The following is a 21,239-nucleotide window of genomic DNA, read 5'->3' as shown; positions in this document are numbered from 1 at the left end:
CCCCGACCCCCCCGATGCGCCCCGACCCACCCCCCCGGTACGTCCTGAGCCTGTGGTGCGCTCCCACCTCCCCCCGGTACGCTCCGACCTCTCTGGTGCGCTATGACCCCGCGGTGGGTCCCGAACCCCCAGTGCGTCCAGAGCCTGCGGTGGATGCTGAACCCCCGGTACGTCCCGAAGCCCCGGTGCGTGCGGCCGTCCCTGGGCACTCCCCTCCCCTCTCCTAGCCGTCGGTGGTCCCGGCCGCCCCCGCCCCGGCCCCCCCCTCCCCTGCCCTCCCGGCCCCCCCTCCCCGGTGCCCCCGGCCGCCCTGGCCCCCCCGACGCGGTGCCCCCGGCAGGCAGCCCCGCCCCCTGCCCCTCACCTAACGGGCCTCATTTGCATTCCTCTGGCCCTTCGCCGCGCCATTGGTCCATCCACCCGGCTCGTTTGCATATCTGCACGGGAGAGGCGGGGAACGAGCGGTGCTTCATTTGCATATAGGCTTCGCCCAGGGGTCAGCCCCACCTCTGCCCCGGGCTGTGCAGGTGAGGGCCCGGGGCCTGTGGGGTCTGCCCGGTCCCCCCCGCCCGGCCACAGCCCTTCCCGGGGGCGCGGGGCTCCCGGCCTGCCTGGCGGGAGCAGCCCCCTGCAGAGCTCCGGGCTGCCGGGGGCAGGGAGCGGGGCCTGCCGGGCGGCGGCCCAGGGAGCCGGGCCTGGTGATGGGCCGTGCCTGGGCCTGCTGACCCCCACCGAGCCCGCTGGGCCCCGCCGGGCCCGGTGTGCGGGTCGCTGTGGCAGGTCTCCACAGGGAGCCGAGCAGCGGTTTGTGGTGAGGAAGGCTCTGTGGCCAAGGTTCGTTACTTCACGTTAACGTTTGTGCTTCTCTTTCTGCCCCGTCCTTTTCCCCCTCCCCCTGTGGCTGTGCGGAAGCTCCTGGCAGTTTGCGGCTGGCAGGCATGGAGCACCGCGCGTCTCGCTCGGCTGCTGGGGATGATGCTCCCGGTCCCTGCAGCAAGTGCGGGGCCCAGCGGGCTCCCGGCCCTGGGGACAAGGATCCAGGTAGGAGGATGTGATGGGGGGGTGCTGGGGGACAGCGTCCGGGGGCTGCCCGGTGACCCTGGGCCCTGTGGAGCTCTGGGCTGCTCTGGCCAGGTTGCTACGTGCTGCTCTCATCTCATACTTCCCTTGCATTAGTGGCCAGAGACGGAGTTTTCCTCGCTTTGCAGTGCCTGATGGGGGATGGAGAGAAGCGAGGCAGTCACTGATGCCTCCTCCACACGTTCTCCACACTCGCATCTCCAGCGTTGAGCCGGTTTCTGTTTTGCCGATGAACTGGTGTTGTTTTTATGGAATGCTGTGTTACAAAGACCAGTCTAGTCCCTCTTGAGCCAGAATTTCTTATCTTCAGTGTATTGTTAGGTTGAGAATTCCCTCCCTGAATTTCTGTTTGACAACACGCCAGTTCTGCCCCTATGAACAGTAACAGCATCAAGTACACAATGAATGCAGTTACACGGGGGGAGAGAGATTTCCTAATCCTTTATTTGCTTGAAGAGAGCATGACCTGGGCCACCACAATTGCTCTTGCTGTGTTGATGGGAAGGAGTAGGATCGTAAAAGAATACACTAAATCAGAACCAGCCTGCTGTAGTCCTGACCAGACCAATTCTTAGCAAATCCCTCTGCAATCCAGAATGGCAAGGTAACAAACCCAGGACCTCCAGGTCTTAAATGCTGTAGAAAAAACATCCAAAGCATCTCTTCTGGTGGTCTGAAAGCTTTGCTTCTGGCAATGATTAAGGATGGTGGAAGGAGCTGTAGTGCTTTACTGGGTAAATATGCTCCCTGTCTCAGGGACTGGGGATTTCCACGAAGTAAACATGTGTAGGTCAAGTCCTGTCAGCAGAGGAGTCACTGAGGAGCAGGAAGAGCTCAGGGAAGAGTTTAAACTCTTCAGATAGTGATGTGATAGTAAATTGGATGCGAAACAGTGTTGCAACAGGTGCCTGCTTCAGGTACAAAACAACCCACTGTCATTAAGCATGGTGCAGCCTTTGGAGCAGTGAGATACCTTCCCCTTGATTTTTTGTGCTCCTGCTCCCAAAAACATCCAGAGGAAGTTGATGTCTCCTGGTGTTGGTTGATCTGCACTCAAAGAGGCTAAAAGCTTTTGCTCTCGAAGTAGAGGTAGAGTCAGTTCTGGGGAGCCTGTGGCGCAGGTCTGTAGAAGGTAGAGGTCTGCTCTGGTGCCTGACGCGGATCTGAGCTGCCTTTTCACAGGTTTTAAGGACTGGGCAAAACTGTTGGAAGATGAAAAGAGAGTTTCCCAAGCCTTCCTGGCCACAACACTCAGCTGTGTGGTAGAGGTCACCCAGCCAGTGCCGGAGGCTGTGCGAACTGAGGAATGCCGGTGTACTGTCACCGCGCGTCTTGGGCGTCCCAGAGCGTTTTGACAGGCAGTTGTGGTTCCCAGTGCCTGCCACATCGACCAGCGGCATGGTACCTGGAGGTGGGGTAGGGATAGATCAATACCTCAGTACAGTGGTTTCTTATCATAAGTATTCTGCTGCAGACTGCAGGGGCCTTGGAGAGGGAAGGAAGCTGTGCTGGGGAGGATGGTGTTGTTGCTGGTGGCAGCTGTTGGACGGGGAACAACAAAGCAGCTCCTGTGTGTTCAGCTGATAACATTTAATCAGTGACGGACCCTGTTTGCTCACCAGCAGCTGAAAACTGTTTTCTTTCCTGACTCTAGTTTAACACTGAACCTTGCCTCCACTGCAGAAAGAAGAGAGGGGAAGCTCACTCCAGTCCCCGATACAGGAGCAGAGTCTGGAGGAGATGTGAAGGGACAAGGTGCTGAAGGGCTCCCTCCCACCACTGAAACAAAGCAGGAGGAGGGAGGATCGCTGATGGAGAATGCAAGAGCTTGGATCGGTGCCCCGGAGAGCACAGCTGAACACGCTGCGGGTGGGCCTCCTTCCTCTGCCGACACACGGGAGGAGCGGGAAGAGGGAGCATCGCTGCTGGAGGGTGTAACGGCTCCGAGCGGTAGCTCAGAGGCCGCAGCCCGGCGCGTGGCCGGTGATTCTTCTGGGAAGTCGCGGAAGAGGGTAAGGCTCTTTGCCGGTGCTGAGGAGCAGGGGGAGCTGGTGGCTCGCTGCTCTCTCTCTTGTCAAGCACGGAGCCTGGGTGCATCGCCACGGGTCCCCTTGGCCTGCGTTGCGGTGCTGCTGCCTGTGCTCCGAGGCAAACTGGATGCGTTTGCTTACGTGAAGGGTTGCGTGTGCGGGCAGCTGCTGTGCTGAGCGGTGCAGCTCCCCCGGACAGGAGCTTTGCTGCACCGAGGGAAGCAGCAGCGATTTCAGCTCAGTAGTAGGTCTGGTCTTGTTAGTGAGCATCGTGCTCAGAGCTGCTGTGTGTTCCTGATGAGAAAGTTGTGAGTTCTAAAACTGCTCTTGACAAACTATTGCAATCCAGTGTTACTTGCATTTCACCTGCTGTAGTGGGTGGCAGCTGCCCTTGTCCCTTCTCTTCCTGACCCTTCCCCTTTCACCCAGTGTAGCAGGAAGATGTTGGTACCAGCTGCGGTGGAGGAGGTGACAAAGAATTTCTATTTGATGAATAAACAGACATTGTGGTGTTCCTTTTTTTGTTTAATAGAAAAAGAAGAGGAAAAAAGGAAAGAAGGATCCTTCCATCTCCGGGGAGCAGGAGTCTCTGCCTCCTCTAAGCACAGCAGCAGCTCAAAGCCCAAAGGTGCCCGATGCCTGTGTTACTGCAGAAGAAATGCAAAGCCCAGGTGGTGAAGCAGCCAAGCTGGGTGCTGATGTACTTGGTGGTGGCAGTGGAGGCACAGGTGGAAGCGGCAGGGTGTTGGGTCACTCGGCAAAGGAAGCTGGAAGTCTGGAAGCAGTTGCAGAAGGCAGTCCCAGCAGCGTAGATGTGAAGACCCCACCAAAGCAGAGGGGCGCGGATAATGTGGCTGCCCCTTCTCCAAGCTCTGCGGCCCCGAAGGAGAAGGTGGGGGGTGGAAGCACCACAGAGCACAGAGAAACGGTCCAAGGGAGTGTGGGAGGTGGCAGTCATGCCCCTGACGCTGGCCAGCTTGCAGAAAGCCGAGCAGATTTCCAGTCTTCGGGTAGTGGTGAGAAAGCGGCCTCAACCGGTGAGCGAGCGAGCCTTTCGTCTGGGCCGTCTCCTGGTACGGGAGCGCCTGGACATACGCCCGCGGCTGCTTCTGCTGAACGTCGAAGCCAAGATGCACAGACTCCACCTGCAGTGAGAAGCTCGCAGGCTGGGAAGGATCAACAAGACACTGGGCAGAAAGTGAGCCATTCGACTCGCGAGGTCAGTGTGGGAGTGCACACTCTGGTGCGTGTCTGGTTGAGTTGGGCCCAGTTTCCCTTTGTGACTGGTTTGTGCTGTCGGTAAAGCTGGAGACCGTGGGGCTGGGGCTATGGGGAGACAGCAGGGAGCACACGAGGTGTTTCGTTTGGGTGTTGCTCTCCTGTGTGTTATTTCTAGCGCAGCTTTCTCGCTGAGCGGTTGCTCAGTTACCCCCGGGAGCAGTGAACTTGTCTCTTCTCCAGCCAGCTCTTCCCGTGAGCTCTGTCGGATCTCCTCGAATGCGGAGGTCTTCATGCTTCGTCAGTGTCTGTGCTCCGCTCACGGACAGGCGTGTCAAGTGGCGAGTTGCTGTTGGTTATCGTGCTGGTTTTGGCTGGGGTAGAGTTAATTTTCTTCGTAGTAGCTGGTACCGGGCTATGTTTTGGATTTGTGCTGGAAACAGTGTGGATAACAGCGGGATGTTTGAGTGATTGCTGGGCAGTGCTTACACAGAGTCAAGGCCCTTCCTGCTCCTCACGCTGCCCCACCAGCGAGGAGGGTGGAGGGGCAGAAGGAGCTGGGGGGACACACAGCCGGGACAGCTGGCCCCAGCTGACCGAAGGGGTATTCTGCGCCGTATGCCGTCGTGCTTAGCAATGAAACCGGGCGGGAGGTGGGGCGGGGGGCCGCTGCTCGGGGACTGGCTGGGCATCGATCAGTTGGTGGTGAGCACTGGTTGTCATTTGCAACACTTGTCTTCCTTGCATTTTATTTCTCTCTCTTTGTCATTTTCCCTTTCATTACATTTTTAAATTATTATTATTATTATTATATTTTATTTCAATTATTAAACTGTTCTTACCTCAACCCATGAATTTTCTCATTTTCACCCTTCCAGTTCTCTTCCCCTCATCCCGCTGGGGGGATGGGAGTGAGCGAGCGGCTGTGTGGTGCTTTGTTGCCAGCTGGGTTAAACCACGACAGTTATCTGTCATTGTCTTTGTGCCCCGTCCTCGGGGGACCTGCGGCTTCCTGACCTGGCTTCTTGCCCGTGTCTGAGGGCTGGATTCCTCTCGCAGTCCTGCAGTGTTTTCCTTAGCCAGTGTCTTTCCTCCGTGAGGGATGAGCGTTTGCAGAAGTGTGAGGCTAGCTGGTGTGCTGCGATATCTGGGAATCCCCACCCCTCTGCAGAGATGTTGGACACTTCTGCAGATGTTGTGCTGCCAGGGTCTGCTGTTGAACTGGGCTTTGTCTGTCTTCCTATCGCAGAACAAAGTCGCAAAGGAGAAAAAGGGGACCCCAGGTGAGAAAGTGCGTGAGGTGACTGTGAAGGCAAGTCCAACCAAAGCACCTGAGGCTGCTCGGATCGGTGCCCCGGAGAGCACAGCTGAACGCGCTGCGGGTGGGCCTCCTTCCTCTGCCGACACACGGGAGGAGCGGGAAGAGGGAGCATCGCTGCTGGAGGGTGTAACGGCTCCGAGCGGTAGCTCAGAGGCCGCAGCCCGGCGCGTGGCCGGTGATTCTTCTGGGAAGTCGCGGAAGAGGGTAAGGCTCTTTGCCGGTGCTGAGGAGCAGGGGGAGCTGGTGGCTCGCTGCTCTCTCTCTTGTCAAGCACGGAGCCTGGGTGCATCGCCACGGGTCCCTTTGGCCTGCATTGCGGTGCTGCTGCCTGTGCTCCGAGGCAAACTGGATGCGTTTGCTTACGTGAAGGGTTGCGTGTGCGGGCAGCTGCTGTGCTGAGCGGTGCAGCTCCCCCGGACAGGAGCTTTGCTGCACCGAGGGAAGCAGCAGCGATTTCAGCTCAGTAGTTGGTCTGGTCTTGTTAGTGAGCATCGTGCTCAGAGCTGCTGTGTGTTCCTGATGAGAAAGTTGTGAGTTCTAAAACTGCTCTTGACAAACTATTGCAATCCAGTGTTACTTGCATTTCACCTGCTATAGTGGGTGGCAGCTGCCCTTGTCCCTTCTCTTCCTGACCCTTCCCCTTTCACCCAGCGTAGCAGGAAGATGTTGGTACCAGCTGCGGTGTAGGAGGTGACAAAGAATTTCTATTTGATGAATAAACAGACATTGTGGTGTTCCTTTTTTTGTTTAATAGAAAAAGAAGAGGAAAAAAAGAAAGAAGGATCCTTCCATCTCTGGGGAGCAGGAGACTCTGCCTCCTCTAAGCACAGCAGCAGCTGAAAGCCCAGAGCTGCCCGATGCCTGTGTTACTGCAGAAGAAATGCAAAGCCCAGGTGGTGAAGCAGCCAAGCTGGGTGCTGATGTACTTGCTGGCAGCAGCGGAGGCGCAGGTGGAAGCGGCAGGGCGTTGGGTCACTCGGCAAAGGAAGCTGGAAGTCTGGAAGCAGTTGCAGAAGGCAGTCCCAGCAGCGTAGATGTGAAGACCCCACCAAAGCAGAGGGGCGCGGATAATGTGGCTGCCCCTTCTCCAAGCCCTGCGGCCCCAAAGCAGAAGGTGGGGGGTGGAAGCACCACAGAGCACAGAGAAACGGTCCAAGGGAGTGTGGGAGGTGGCAGTCATGCCCCTGACGCTGGCCAGCTTGCAGAAAGCCGAGCAGATTTCCAGTCTTCGGGTAGTGGCGAGAAAGCGGCCTCAACCGGTGAGCGAGCGAGCCTTTCGTCTGGGCCATCTCCTGGTACGGGAGCGCCTGGACATACGCCCGCGGCTGCTTCTGCTGAACGTCGAAGCCAAGATGCACAGACTCCACCTGCAGTGAGAAGCTCGCAGGCTGGGAAGGATCAACAAGACACTGGGCAGAAAGTGAGCCATTCGACTCGCGAGGTCAGTGTGGGAGTGCACACTCTGGTGCGTGTCTGGTTGAGTTGGGCCCAGTTTCCCTTTGTGACTGGTTTGTGCTGTCGGTAAAGCTGGAGACCGTGGGGCTGGGGCTATGGGGAGACAGCAGGGAGCACACGAGGTGTTTCGTTTGGGTGTCGCTCTCCTGTGTGTTATTTCTAGCGCAGCTTTCTCGCTGAGCGGTTGCTCAGTTACCCCCGGGAGCAGTGAACTTGTCTCTTCTCCAGCCAGCTCTTCCAGGTGTGTGTTAACTCAGCTCTCGCTGGCTTCCATTACACCACGACAGTTATCTGTCATTGTCTTTGTGCCCCGTCCTCGGGGGACCTGTGGCTTCCTGACCTGACTTCTTGCCCCTGTCTGAGGGCTGGATTCCTCTCGCAGTCCTGCAGTGTTTTCTTTAGCCAGTGTCTTTCCTCTGTGAGGGATGAGCGTTTGCAGAAGTGTGAGGCTAGCTGGTGTGCTGCGATTTCTGGGAATCCCCACCCCTCTGCAGAGATTTTGGACACTTCTGCGGATGTTGTGCTGCCAGAGTCTGCTGTTGAACTGGGCTTTGTCTGTCTTCCTGTCGCAGAACGAAGTCGCAAAGGAGAAAAAGGGGACCCCAGGTGAGAAAGTGCGTGAGGTGACTGTGAAGGCAAGTCCAACCAAAGGACCTGAGGGTGCTAGAAAGGATCATGCTTCAGCTGTAACAGAAAAAAAGCAAAAGAGGAACCAGCGACCTGTGGATAAGGTTAAAGAAAGGTGAGTACCCCCGTGCTGATCCCCAGCGTTCTTCACTGACAGGATTTGGTGAGGAGCACTAGAGGACTCCAGAATAAGACAGGGGATTGAAGTACAAAGGTTAGGTCTGTGTGTGTCTTGGATATGTGGAAATAGACTTGCCTTAAAATCGAGATAAACTGCTTATGCAAAAGAGAGCCAACGTTCAGCTGGGAGTTGCAGCACAGGTCGTGTACTGGGCAATGTGGTACACTTGCTGCTTGAACCTTTTTGGGTATCTGATGAATAAAAAAAGGAGGTTGCGCTCTTGTTACTGTTAGGAGCCAGATGTGCTTCAGAGATGTGACTCTTCAGATCAATGGTACGAAGAGCTGTTTTGGTTAGTGTCACTTGTTTTGCTTAACGGGTGTGAGCTGGACGAGGGATAAAGCATGGCCATTTCAGGTGACTGCTGGGTGAGGAGTTTCTCTTGGCTTGCCAATGCAGTGACCCAGATGCGTGTGGCCGGAGCATTTCATGCTGCCTGTAGGAACCCAGTTTTCCTTCTTGCTCTAGGCTTTGGGCTCGGCTTGTTCTGTCACATCAGTCTGAGTGAGCTGCTGACACAGCTTACGGGTCTTGCATCCAGTAAGCTGGTGGCTCAAATATCATTTGTTGTTTATAATGATTTGTGCAATTTAAAAAAAAAAAAAAAAGGTAAAAATTAGAATTCTTTCTATTTTCCTTCTAATTCTCTTTTGTAGTTCTGTGAGCCGACGTGAAGGTGTTACAGTGTATTTCCACGCAATATTATCCAAAGACTTCAAACTAGACCCTGAGACCCATAAAGTGTTCATCAGGGCTGAAGGCATTGCTGCCTATGCCAGCTGGAAGGACAACATCTGCGAGCTGCACTGCACCAAGTGAGTACCCTCTGGAGTCGCAGGGAGGCACCGAGGTGGTTTGGCTCTGAAGAACAGGATGCAGTGTGGTACCTCATTTCATACGTACGACTGTAGCTGTATGTCCGTAGGTCAGTATGGCTACCGAGGGTTTTCACAGTGGAGGTAACTATTCTGAAACTTTCATCGCGAGAGAATAATCACCGGTCCTATTCAAATGGAGTAATGTGTGGAAAAGGAAGTGTATAGATCAGCTGATTTGTCCTTTGCCCTCCTTTGCTGTGTTTTGTGTTTCCCAGGCGTCTCGAAGGACATGGATACCTCATTGAAGGCAATGTAACTCTTGCGAAAGAAAGTGTGAATAAACCCATTCCTTACAAATACTGGGTTACCTGTAGTGGAGGGAAGTATGAATTTATTTACAAGCGCTCCGTATCAAGTAATCATGTGAATCGCTGCTTGTTCATAGAAGGCGACTTGCTCAGCAATGGAGGTGAGCTTTTCTGAGGGGATCTGTGTATTGGGATGATCTCTGACTTCATACAGACTAGCGTGGTTATTAGGCAGCACTGTCTGAAGCTGGAAACTTAATGAGTCAGTGGAGGCATTTCTGTGGGGAGCTGAAAGTGTGAAGGCATGTGCAAATATGTGTTTGTTTTCCTGTGTTCTCGTCTGTGTTCCTCCTTCTAGAATGGCATCAGTATGACGACATTGTGTGTGCAGAGCCTTCTATAATGAAAAACATTCAGAAAATATTTTCTCGCAATAACAACAAAGATGTGGTGAGAGGGAAGATGATAGCAGCAAGCATTATGTTAGAAAGTATCTTCAGCATTCTTGGAGCCTGGAGTCCCGACAACCTGAGAAACTTCCTTTCCCAGCTGACACAGTTTTATGTAGTAACAAGTCACCCATGGGTGTGTGACGGCCGGGAAATGCCGTGGACAGAGCTAGACTTTGGAACGCAGCAGGTAATCCGTTTTCTTTTAACAGATACTAGAAAACAGACACTCAGTTTCTAAACACAGAACTTTAATTTTGTTCTTGACCTTGTTGGGTTCGTTTTGTTTTTCTAGTCAAAAAGTTCAGGTGGGAGAGAAGTGGCGGGATCCTTTCGGGGTGACTGCCACTGTCTGCCTCGGGAACTTCATCACACCTTTACGGTTAGGTGCTGTTCGGAGTATCCCAGACTGGTCCGCAGCAGAGCTGTGATGTGGCGGCTTCTTACTGGAGTGGGTTGTGTGTCTGGACATTAATTTCCTAAGCCTTGCCCTGTAGTTTTGCTGCCAGTCACTCTGTCACCGATATCTCTGTGCTCATCTTGGCCTCCAAGTCTGCCTTTTTTTTTTTTTTTTTTGAGATGAGATCTTCCCGGTCCATTCCTAAGCAGTGGTGCAGACAGGGCTTGTGGAGTCCTACATTTCTTCCCTGGCATAATTATGAAATGTGGCAGAAATGTCACATTGTCCTTTTTTGGGGCTTTGGACTGATGTCAGGGCTGCTCGTTTCCAACTCTCCGCAGCCTCCCTGCTCCTGGTGATGCAGGAGAGGCCACAGAGTCCGTGGGTGTTGGTGTCGTTGCTGATTTTAAGAAGGGCGATTTTGGTATTGCCAGGGACCACAGTACTACGGACCCCCTAGACGTGGTTTCAGAGTAGCTTTTGGGGTCTGCGGGTGAGGACAGAAAACTCTCTCCTTTTGCTGACTCCCAACCAAGCCCAAGTCCTCTGGGAAGCTGGTCTCTGCTTGCAGAGTGCAGTGGTGACCTTAGGCAGCATTCGGTGTACAACTGCTCAGCTCACGGGTTCCCCTACAGAGATCTGCCCTGGTCCCTTGGCGCTTCCCAACTCTGCTGGGTGTGGGAAGGGGCAGCAGTAGCTGAGTGGTGGGAGCTGGTAGCACGGAGAGGGGCACCAAACCATCACAGGTACTGGGGTGTCATGCCTGGTGTTCTGGTGGTGGTCAGTACCACGTGTGCTTAGATCCCGGTACCACCATGGTGCCGTGGGCTGTACGGGGCTATCAAGTGTCCTCGCTGTAACCAGCAGCAGAAGATGGCTTCAGAAGAAAAAAACTTGTTGGGGAACTAATACTGTGGTTGTTTTGTTTCCTCTCTTCTTTATCCTAGGTGAATGATTTGCTGCTGAAATACATGAGGAAAATAGCTCGTCCTTTCCTTGCACCAGAAGGTGCAAAAGCATCGCAGGAGGACATAGTAATAAAAAGTAAACTAGCTCTGGGGCTCACCGTTCTCACAGTAGTTGAAGGGTTCACGCTGCCAGCACTTAAAGATGATCTGGTTCACCTGTGCAGCCTCTTGTGCTTGGATAAGGTGTCACAAGAAGCCATACTGGAAGAAATTAATCCTATCAAAAAGGCTTTTGCAGCAGTTACTGGAACACTTGCAAGGTAACTAACTGGGCTGGTTTTGCTGCAAGCACAGCACCCTGTGGTAAAGCAATAAGAGATTTAGCTCTCTAGTGTCAGAGCATCAGAAAAACAATCAGGTTTAAAGGGACATTTGGAGGTCTCTGTTCCAGCCTCCTGCTCGAAGCAGAGCTAATGTCCAGGCAAGGTTGCAGTCCAGTTCTGAAAAACTCCAGGAATGAAGGTTGCACAACCTCTCTGGGGCCCTCTGACAGCCACATACCTCTCTGGGTGAACAATGTTTTACTTTTGTCCAGACAGGATTTCCCTTTCATGGCTGCCAGAGTAGTAGATTGAGTTAAAACTATTGGGTTTTCTTATGTATAAAAATCTTAGTTGCTATTCTTTTCTGTCAAGCAGTTTCTACCTTCTTACCTGTTTGCTATTCACACTTACAAACTCCAATGATCGGGGATCATCATATATCTACTCCTTTAAATATAAATGCCGTATTTGGATTCTTCTTGTCTTCTCTAACGTGCATCATTACACGTGGTTTTTTGTTGATTTTTTTCCTCCGAGTGTCTGCTTATTAGACTGTTACCTCACTGCTTATCTGCCACTGGAATTTCTAGTGCTTCTCTTGCGCAGCTGCAGCTGTTAAATATCCTTTTGGAGGCCTTTGTAGTACCTCAGCCCAACCAAGGAGGCTGAGAATTGTCCCTAGAATGCCTGGCTCTGTGCATCTGTGTTGCCCGATCCCTGACTGAGCTGGAGGGGTTCACCTGGAAACTGTAGACGCAGTATTGGCACTTCTTCGTGCTGTATTAGTAGGGTTTGTGCAGAGAGATTCAAGTAAGATTCAGGCTTTGAGTTTTAAACTTTTATCATATGTACTCTTCAGTGAAGATAAGATTGAGCTAAAATAATGATCATAAGTTATATGAAGGTACATAGTAAGACTGAGATGTAGCCTGCCCCCCGCCAAGGGCATTCTCGAGCCCTGTGAAAGGCTGTTCTTTTATTCTGTGTGTGTGTCTTGATTGTTTTCTTTTTTTTAGTTTGATGGTTCACCTGACAAACTTGTGCCAGAGATGCATTGATCAGCAAGTAGACCAGTGGGTGTGGATTCTTCCTCTTCTGCATTTCTTTGCGGCTCCTGTGCAGTGTGACCATTTGCCGATGGAAGAAGATTACTGTGTGTGGCTGGAAGGGCTTCCGTTTGCTGAAACAAAGAAGAATCAAGATATGTGAGTTTTCCAGAATTACTGGTTACGTCCAGTGCTTTGACATTGTAGTTGGTGGGGGTCACCTTTATCTCTTTTTTGCAACTCTCTAGTTTTTAAAAAAATAAGAAATGTAGCATGTTGATGGTGGATATTTGGGATATGTGAACACAGACCGTATTGGTTGCTCGGAGACTGTAGTGTGTAGCAGAGCTGTGCATTACATTACCTTTCAGACACAAACAACCCTTAATTCTGCAAGCTGTGGAGCAGCTTGCGTGGGTGGTGATGCCTGACGCGAGTTAAAGCAGCTCATGATATGTGTTGTGCAGAATCTGAGCAAGACCTGGAGTTTATTTTCCTTGAGTGCTTCTGCTCAGTAGTTTGACACTGCTTCTGCAGTTACTGGGTCTTGGGGTCTTCTACCGATCTTCAGCAGTAAATGAAAAAAGCAGAGGAGTGAGAATGAGTCCTCTGTGGGCTGAACAAGCTTTTAGCCTTTTGTACCTTGAAAAGTTGAAGATTTTGTCTTTTCTTCCATCCAGGGGACCCCTACTGCAACTAATGAAAGAAAAGAAATACTTGATGGAATTTGATAGGACTCTGGTCAAGTCCTGGACCTGTGTGCTGCCCCTGGAGAGCCTGGCTGCATTTATAAAAGAGTTCTCCAGTGATTTGTTAGCTATTCTTCAAGGTGTTGCTTACAGATTAGAGAACGTTGACCTTTCGTGGAAGAATTCTAAGGTTTGTCTTCTGGCACCTTTACCCAGCTAAGGGCTCAAGGCTGAAACTGGACTGTAGCGTGCCTTTTAGCAGAACTGACTGTCCTGAAGGGAATGTGGTTGGTAGCAAGCAGGAGCACAAGGAGCTTAAAGCTCAGCTGAAAGCAAAAATGGTTGCTCTGAAGTAGGGGACTCCTAAGAGGAGATGAGAGGGTGTCTCTGTAGCAAAAAATGTAGTTGGCATTGATGGGAGAAGGGTCTGCTTATCTGGATTTGCTCTTAGTCACTGATGGCAAATATTTTAATCCCGAGATCCTCAGATGGCTGTTTGCAACTATTTGCTGCACAGCTCTTGGGGGTTTGGGCAAGGTGCTGCTGGTTTGAGAGATTTTCCTGCGTGTTGTGCAAATACTTATATTTGTATGGGTACAGCAGGAAGTGGACATTGCAACTAATAATAATAAATTTGAAACCCCTAGATTGTAAGAAGTGCAGGTTTCGTTTGTACAAATATTAGCCACCTATATGTTGAGTCTGACATCCAGTGAATAATTTTTGCAATTTTATAGCATATTTATAAAAGCGTTGGAGAAGGCGTGGAAGAATACTGAATTCCCTCTTTCACAGCATGCTCTTGACTAATGAAAAAACAGTCTGTAAAATTCCTTCCATGGTTTAATATTTCTGTCTTTCCTATCTTAGGTAGTAGAGAGTGTTCTGAAGACACTGCTGTGTACCTTGGATGAGAAACAGGCCAGGTAACTGAAGCGCACCTTTGAGAGCATCATCCTTTTTATTTACACCATGCCTGTGGGACGGGGTTCTGCTGGTAGCTTGAATGTGTAAAAATCTGTAGGAATAAAAGAATCTTGTATTTCTGTTCTTCTATCAGCAACATTTTTTTAATTCCATGTCAAGAAGGGATGGTTAATTGCCACATTGTATTGAATTTGGTGGGGTTTTTTTTTCTTTTCTTTTTTCCTTTGAGCAGGAAAGAAATTCTTCCTCTTTTTTCCTGTCCTTCAGAGCTCTTGAAGCTCACTCCTGGCAGTCCTGCTTGACCTGTTGGCTCAAGCTGCACAAGAGGGTCTGCGAGAACACAAAGGTGGGGCCGTGGTTCATGGTTCCTGCCACTTCTGCCATGATAATTTCAAAGGTTGCCAAACTTCAGCCCACAGCAGTGAGTACCAAGCAACCATTCATGGGTTGATGTGAGCATGATATCTAGAAGTATTACAAAGATGGTACAACAAACTGATTTTAGATCATATCCATTCTCAATCTGGGAGATTTAATACTCTAAATTAACCAAGATTATGGTACATTCAAAAAGTTGTGAAATCATTTCATGATTTTGACTCTTATTGAAAATAAGGTCAAGTGCCTAAGCTGGCTGTCATGGGTTTTGTTTTCTGTCTGTTTTTTTTTTCTCCTTATGTTGACTTTACTTCCTGGAATAAGCGTTCTTATGCAGGAACTATTTGTAAGCATTGCGTTTTCCCAGCCTCCCTCTATCCTTTATTCAAGTAGTGGTGGGTCTCTTGCTGGGCATGTTTGTGCTCTGGATGCATTTAGGCCATCTCTTTTAGTATTTATTGAAATCAGTTGTACATTGCTCTCCTGCTTAAACCGTTCTTAGTTTTTTCTCTTCTCCTCTGTGTGTGGCAGGTTCCAAGAGATGCTGTGGAGGAAGTTCTAGTGGTAGAAGTATTTGGTGAAACTCTGAGACACACTCAAACCTGGTTCAGAAATGCTTTAAACCAGAAGTTATTGACAGAATACCTGGAGAGTGTGACGTTCTCTGTTTCTTGGGAAATTCAGGTTTGTCATCTTCTAATAATATGAATAAAAAGGTGTGTTGCCGTAGCTTAACCAGATAGTCTTTAGTCTAATGGTTCTTCGCTGGGAGCCGTAGCTGCTGTGGCTGGGTAAGGAGGGATGAGGACAGGCAGTACAGACTACAAGCTAAGCTGCATTGTTTTAAACACTGTTGGGCTGAAAAGCAAAGGGCTGCAATTGGTGCTGCTCAGCTCACCTTATTTCTGCTTTTTCTTGGCTGCTCTGAGAGGCATTGCTGGGATGAGCTGGCCCTTGCTGGTGTTTAGCTGGAGCTGTTGCTTTTCTTCAAAGGCCTTCCAGCAGGCAACGCACAGAGCAGCTCCTTGCAGACCGACTCGCTCTGCTCCCAGCCCTCCCAGGGAGAGTTTCCTGCATCAAGGTGGAAGTGGTTCTTCCAAATGTCTCCTGTAGCAACGGGGCCATTTTGACACTGTTTGGGCTTAAAAACTGGCTGCTGCAGCTCTGGGAGTATTCTTTCTCTTCCTAATGGAAATACCTGCAGACTGTCTGAAGACTGTGGGGCCTTTCCTCAGCATAGTTATTTTAATTTCCTTATTTGAATGTTAAATTCTAGCACTTAGCGTTTTGGGTTTGTTTGCTTCTCCCCTTGCAGGCCTGGGACGAGTTTGTGAAGATCAGCTTTCCAGATGAACAGCTCACGGAGAGGTGGAGGAAGACTTTACTTGCAGACCTGAAGAGAAGAATTCAGGCGGTAGGGGGGACTGCAGGCAGTGACTGCATGGCCGTGGGCCAGGTTCAGAGCGGGTAGACAGGCTTCTGCTCTGCTTAGAGAATTGCTGCTACAGCCTGAATGGGCATGTGAAAACACTGTGGCTTTGGTCGTAAAAATTGCCATTGCTATTATAAACCATGTTGTGGAGGCTCAGAAATTGGACATGAAACTGTACCGTGCTGTGTTGTTGGTGCCAGGGGCTGGGGCAGCCTGCTAGCCTGGCCACAGTGCTGGTCTGTTTCTAGCAGTGGCTGACATCCTGGTGCTCTAAAGGAAACTGCACATCCTGAGCAATTACCACCCCTGTAGTTTTAAGAAACAGCGGGTATAAAGTAAGCGTGCAAGGACTTAGAGGAGCACAGTTGGTGCTTGTCTCTTTTCATTCATTGTGCAGAAATTGTGTTGTCCAGGCTCCCAAGTGCACACCCAAATGTGTAGGTCCCTTCTAAACTGAACTCCTGAATCTCATCTCCTTTCTACATCAGTTGCAAAATTGTTTAAGCCATTGATTTTCATGGTATAATCAGGAAAACAATATTTCCTGGGGGAAGCTTGGCTTGGAGTATTAAGGAATCACACATTTTAGACGGAAAGATTTTCCAAACAGTTATTTGTGTTTCATCTCTCTTCTAGGCCCTGATTAATGGGCTGATGCTTGGCTCTGCTAGGAAACTTAAGTTTTTCGACTTAGTTCCTTTTTTTGTCTTAATAGCATCACTCCTTCATGCTTTCAGAAGAAACACTTTGGAAACTTTAAGTTGATAGGAAATCTCCCTTTTTCCCTGTAGGAGCTTCCAGTTCACCAGATCTTAGCCTACTGCTGTTTGCACTACCAGTTTACACGACTTGACTCTTCCATTGACTGGTGTTTCCATACTTGTGCCATAGAGGCTGTCACTGCAGCTTGCCAGGTATAGTATTTTCCCTCAAGGTAGGAAAAAGAAAAGTCAAATTTTCTGTTGTGTAGAAATCCTGTTGTATAGTATAGGGATGTGTGTTGTGGTAGAAGGAGAGTTGCACATTCAGCTTCTTCTTGCTTGGGTTGCCATGGGTTGTTTAAATTTGTTAAACCAACAAAAAAAAATGCTGACAAGGGAAATAAGGATCCAGTTATAAAGGGTACATGAAAAATACTCATAAAGCTTTTGCCATCATGGCTTCTGGCATCAGTCATGTCATGTCATATGGCTTTTTTGGAATTTGCTTCCGCACTGGGGGAGTGACTTCCTGACAGACAAAGATGGACACAGTGTAATCCAAAACACTGATGCATTCCTCCCCTCTGTCTTGTATGCCTTGTGCAGACTCAGAGCAATCTGCTGGAGAAGATATCTTCCTACAACACGAGCCAGTTCAGCCAGCTTGTATCAACTATTATTGTGAAGTTGTGGTCAGTCGAGAGTGGGCAATCTGACAATTATTTTGATGAGATTTTGCACCGTGTGCTTACACGGCCTGACATCAAATGTATCTTCCACTTTAATGGTATGTCTGTTAGTTATATTTGTAGGAGTCTGTAAAAAGCTGTCCTCTGCCTTGCCACTCCCACTTTGCAGAGCAGCAAGCAAGCATAAAAATTGTCCTGCTCTTGTTTTATTCAGGGTCTCAAAGCTCAGGGTATTCAGCCTGGTTTTGGAGAAGAAAGGCTAAGGAAGAGGGAGCTAGTATTCCTCTTGTGCTAATCCACTGCAGCCAGTTCAGTTTTTGTACTGGGCTGCTGAACCTGTCAATCAAGTGGATTTGTAGAGCATAACTTATTTCTCTGAGGAGTTCTAATAAGTTATTGCTACACAAAAATGAAAAAGCGTTTGTCATGTGAATGGATCAAAATATCTTGTGTTTCCCCCACAGGTTTTGGGTATGGGCTCTCCATGGGAGGGTGTCTGAATTGCTCTCCTGAGATCCTGGCTGTTTCTGTTCAGAAAAAAATGAGGGGTTGGAGGGCAGTGTGATGAGTTCACAAGCTTTTGGGTAGGGATTCGAATGGGAAACGCAAGGACTCTGTATCATGACATTGAATAGTTACTGATTCTGCCCAGTTTTTGTGAAGCAAGGCTGATCTAGGTTTTGCATGCTTTGTTTCTGGAACAGGAACAAACACAAAGCTCCTAGAAAAACTTACAGATGAAGCAAAGAATATAATTGCCACAGCAGACTCTGTGTTTATGAGTGTCGCCTATGACATCCAGAAAGGGTGTATCCTTGTGAAACATCTGGAAGAGATTTTCCAGCATGAGGAACAGTTCATCTGTATCTGGGAGATAAGTAAGAGCCCCATTCAGAGGTGGCATTGTTGGCTTACAGTGTCATTGTAGTGATCGATGGCCTACTCTGTTAACCTGCGTCAGTGATTAGCAATGCTCGTTAGGTGCTTCAGCAGTTAGCAGTGCTGCCCTTGTCTTCGTCCTTTATATGGAGCTCCCACCTCCAGTTCGTGTTGTCTGCACTTCGCTGTGGTTGTGACTCTGCGAATCCAAACATGAGTTATGGGTGTGGGGGGTGGGAAGTGTCTGCCTTGTGACTACCGATGAGTTTTCTTTCAGAGCACCAGCAGCTATTACGTGAAGGCAGAAATCTGCTCCAGAGAGACCTGAAAGAATTGCTCTGGAGGAGGCGAGAAGAAGTAGCACTTCTAAGAAAAGAGAAAGAAGCAATAGGAACTTTTCTGAGCATGTGTAGAAGGGTGCAGGCATCTGTGAAAGGTAGTGTTTTGAGGGAGCAATTTGGAAGTGGCAACTCCAGAAGACATTATTTTCTTTGAAAACGACTAGACTTTGTAAACGGGTTTTATTCTAAACGCCACAGCAAGGATGGGGAGGGATGGGGGAAGTAAAGCTGGAGCGTTTGAGGGATCAAGTGAGTGCTTGTGTGTCAAGCGATATTTGTAGAGGTCCACATGCCCAATAGCATTTTGTAATTTGGTGGGTTAGATGGAGTAAGCTGGGCACAGGCTTAGACATCTGATCCATCTCCAACCTGTCTCTCTGTTTTAAAGTGGATGTAGGTGAAGTGGAATCTCAATACTTGGAAGATCTTTGCTCAAAAAGACTAAACACAGTTGTGAATGTGGGAGAGAGACCCCTGCGGACCTACTACAGCTTCAGCCCAGAGCTGAAAGGATTTGCCCAGAAAATGCACTCTTTTAAGCATAGCCTGATCTTCCAGCGGTTCTGGGAGGAAGCAGCGCAGAAGGCAGGAGAGGAGTATGAAAGTTTGGAAGAGGAGGAGGAGGACAACACTGTTCCTGCATTGGACCTTGATAATGTTTTCAGCAGTCTAATCCGGCCTTGTTTTGTGAGCTACGAAAGGTTGTATAACGATCTCAGATCTGGAAATCTCGCACTTTCTGCAGTTGATAGAATTTTTCAGGAATTCACAATTCACCCTGAAGGTATCAAAACTGAACTAAATACCATATGTAAGCTTAGACCTGGAGAAGACAGAGACTGGGTTGATCAGCGATTTGAGCAGATCCAGCAGTACCATGAAATGCACGTAACTTTTGATGCTGCGAAGATGATTGCCACTGTCAAAGAGAGTTTTAACCTCTCTGGTGACTTCAGTATCCTGGAAAACTTGTTGGCCATAGTAAGTATCCTCGTCACCTCTGTACTGTCAGGGTGTTGGCTAGAAAGCTTGGGTAAATCCGAACCTTGCTGCAGGTCTACCCCAGTCTGTCAAGTTTGGCATATCCCTGTCCCAGAATTCTTATCTGAGGTAAAAATTAAATGCTCAAACAAAGGGAGTTTGTGTAATCTTTCTTAAAAGAGAGAGGATGGTATTCCTCTGGGGTGTGGCTTTGCAGGGGGCTGTCCTTTCTCTGCTGGAGGATGGGTTGTATTCCCCGCTTCCAGACTGAATGTTTGTTTGCACGGCTTCCTTTGTAGACAGAAAAGCTTGAATCATGCGAGACACAAAAGCTGGATTCCATCAGCCCTGAGCTTATGAAGGCCCAGAGACTGCTGCAGGGGATCACGGTGAACCGTTGTGGATGTCTGAGGGAGCTGGCCAAGCAGAAGGAGTTTGTCTGCTGGGTCAGAGAAGCGCTGAAAGGTGTGTGCTGCTCACCCAGGAACTGGGCAGATAGTGCCAGCAGGGATGCCAGTTTGTGTGGGGGCGGAAGGAATGCCATAGCCGTGACCCACTTGCTATCTGCTCGATGCCTTCACAGCTTCCGGTATTGATAGTTGCAAGCATCTCATGGCTTTTGGTGTGGAATGTGCTGTGAAGTAGTCCCTTTAAACATGCCCATGCCACTGTAGTCTCATGCAGCACACAGTAGCTACCCTGCCCAACAGCTGGGCTGGGTCTGAAGGGTTGTAATAGCTCCTACTGTTCAGTTCTGACCAGTTATTTAAGAGAGCAGAGGCCGTCTGTTTGCAGGATGGCGGCAGTCTGATCAGTTGTGTGTCTGTCGGCTCCATTACCTTACATGCAGAGAGACACACACACCCTCTGCACTGCTTCATCCTGGCTGCAAATCTGCTGCTGTTTGTGGAGTGCAGGGAAAAGCCAGAGCCGAGGTTTGTTAATGCAGATGAATCGCCTAGTAAAGTTGCTGGCAGGGTGGGTGGAGGGAAGCTGCACAGGAGACTGTTCAAACGCATTCTTTCTGCGTTTTCTGTAAAAGGTGGTGGTGTGGAATTGCATTATAGCTGCCTCGTTTGTTGTTCATTCATGTGTCTATCTCATTTAAGATATGAATGAGCTGAAGGTGTTTGTAGACTTGGCGTCCATCTCTGCTGGGGAGAATGACATGGATGTGGACCGTGTGGCATGTTTCCATGATGCTGTGCATGGCTACTCTTCCCTGCTCTATGAGCTTAGGCAAGAGTCGGGGTTTGAGGACTTCATGCGCTGCTTGAAGAAGCTGTGGCGAGCCCTGGACAGTGATGAGAATCTTCCCAAGAAACTGGTGAGTTCTGCTGGAGCATCCTCCTGTGTTTCTGCCTTCCAAGAGTGGCTGGAAGATTGACTGCACAGGGCAAATTGCACTTGTGTGGGGACATCACAGCAGTTCTGGTTATTGGAAGAAAAACCTGTTTCTGTGGCACCAAAATTCACTGCAGCAGTGGTAACTGGTATAGCATGGATGTCTTCAGAGCACTGCTCAGACTTTCCAGTGCGACATGGTGTAGCTTCGCTCTTGTGAGAGTTTGAATGATGATGCAAAAGAGGGAAGGCAGATGGCTGGGAACTGTCTTATTCTTTGCAGCAGGGTATGTTTCTATAGCAAGAGGCACTGAAGCACTGTGATCTCTGTTTGTTCGGCCTCCCATGGTGTTGGTAAAGAACAGCTGTGCAGAAAGAGCAGGCTGTAGCCAGTAGTCATTCCTTTTTTCCTGCCTGAAACTCTCACACCAGCCCAAGCTGTTTGTCCTGAATGCAGATGTAATCCTGGAAAGAAGTGCCAAGTCAGAGCAATCTGGGCAGTGCCATGTCTTCTCTTCCCACAGCATGCTTCAGCTCAACACTTAGAGTGGTTGAAAACAGTGAAAGAGAGCCATGGGTCTGTGGAGCTGTCGTCACTGTCGCTGGCAGCTGCCATCAACAGCAGAGGAATATATGTTCTTGGAGCACCAGCTGATGGCCAAAAGGTGAGGCTGCTTGGCTTTCCCCCCCCTCCTGCACACAACACTCCTGTCA

General features: G+C 49.8%; 1 protein-coding gene across 4 annotated transcripts in view; it reads left to right on the top strand.

The window, feature by feature from the left end:
• The window catches only part of RNF213 (ring finger protein 213), a 54,793-nt gene that overhangs the window by 218 nt on the left and 33,336 nt on the right, over positions 1–21,239 (top strand). For 2 of the 4 annotated variants that reach the window (XM_075440581.1, XM_075440578.1), the window contains exons 2-25: positions 913–1,041; positions 2,764–3,092; positions 3,643–4,329; positions 5,578–5,853; positions 6,404–7,090; positions 7,677–7,846; positions 8,569–8,727; positions 9,006–9,199; positions 9,397–9,677; positions 10,835–11,115; positions 12,135–12,323; positions 12,845–13,043; positions 13,724–13,779; positions 14,048–14,201; positions 14,690–14,842; positions 15,474–15,572; positions 16,382–16,504; positions 16,898–17,078; positions 17,685–17,858; positions 18,137–18,295; positions 18,589–19,181; positions 19,481–19,646; positions 20,291–20,508; positions 21,050–21,190. In XM_075440581.1, the coding sequence (XP_075296696.1) occupies positions 939–1,041; positions 2,764–3,092; positions 3,643–4,329; positions 5,578–5,853; positions 6,404–7,090; positions 7,677–7,846; positions 8,569–8,727; positions 9,006–9,199; positions 9,397–9,677; positions 10,835–11,115; positions 12,135–12,323; positions 12,845–13,043; positions 13,724–13,779; positions 14,048–14,201; positions 14,690–14,842; positions 15,474–15,572; positions 16,382–16,504; positions 16,898–17,078; positions 17,685–17,858; positions 18,137–18,295; positions 18,589–19,181; positions 19,481–19,646; positions 20,291–20,508; positions 21,050–21,190 (5,772 nt within the window). In that variant the 5' untranslated portion in view covers positions 913–938. Of the gene's footprint in view, positions 1–110; positions 168–912; positions 1,042–2,763; positions 3,093–3,642; positions 4,330–5,577; positions 5,854–6,403; positions 7,091–7,676; positions 7,847–8,568; positions 8,728–9,005; positions 9,200–9,396; positions 9,678–10,834; positions 11,116–12,134; positions 12,324–12,844; positions 13,044–13,723; positions 13,780–14,047; positions 14,202–14,689; positions 14,843–15,473; positions 15,573–16,381; positions 16,505–16,897; positions 17,079–17,684; positions 17,859–18,136; positions 18,296–18,588; positions 19,182–19,480; positions 19,647–20,290; positions 20,509–21,049; positions 21,191–21,239 lie in introns of those variants that run through there. The other 2 variants (XM_075440580.1, XM_075440579.1) reach the window with 2 other exon arrangements.

The sequence above is a fragment of the Opisthocomus hoazin genome, chromosome 21, assembly GCF_030867145.1.
Source record: "Opisthocomus hoazin isolate bOpiHoa1 chromosome 21, bOpiHoa1.hap1, whole genome shotgun sequence".
NCBI classification, from domain to species: Eukaryota; Metazoa; Chordata; class Aves; order Opisthocomiformes; family Opisthocomidae; genus Opisthocomus; species Opisthocomus hoazin.
Note: the sequence above shows the minus strand (reverse complement) of the source record. Positions and strands in the feature narration are given on the sequence as shown.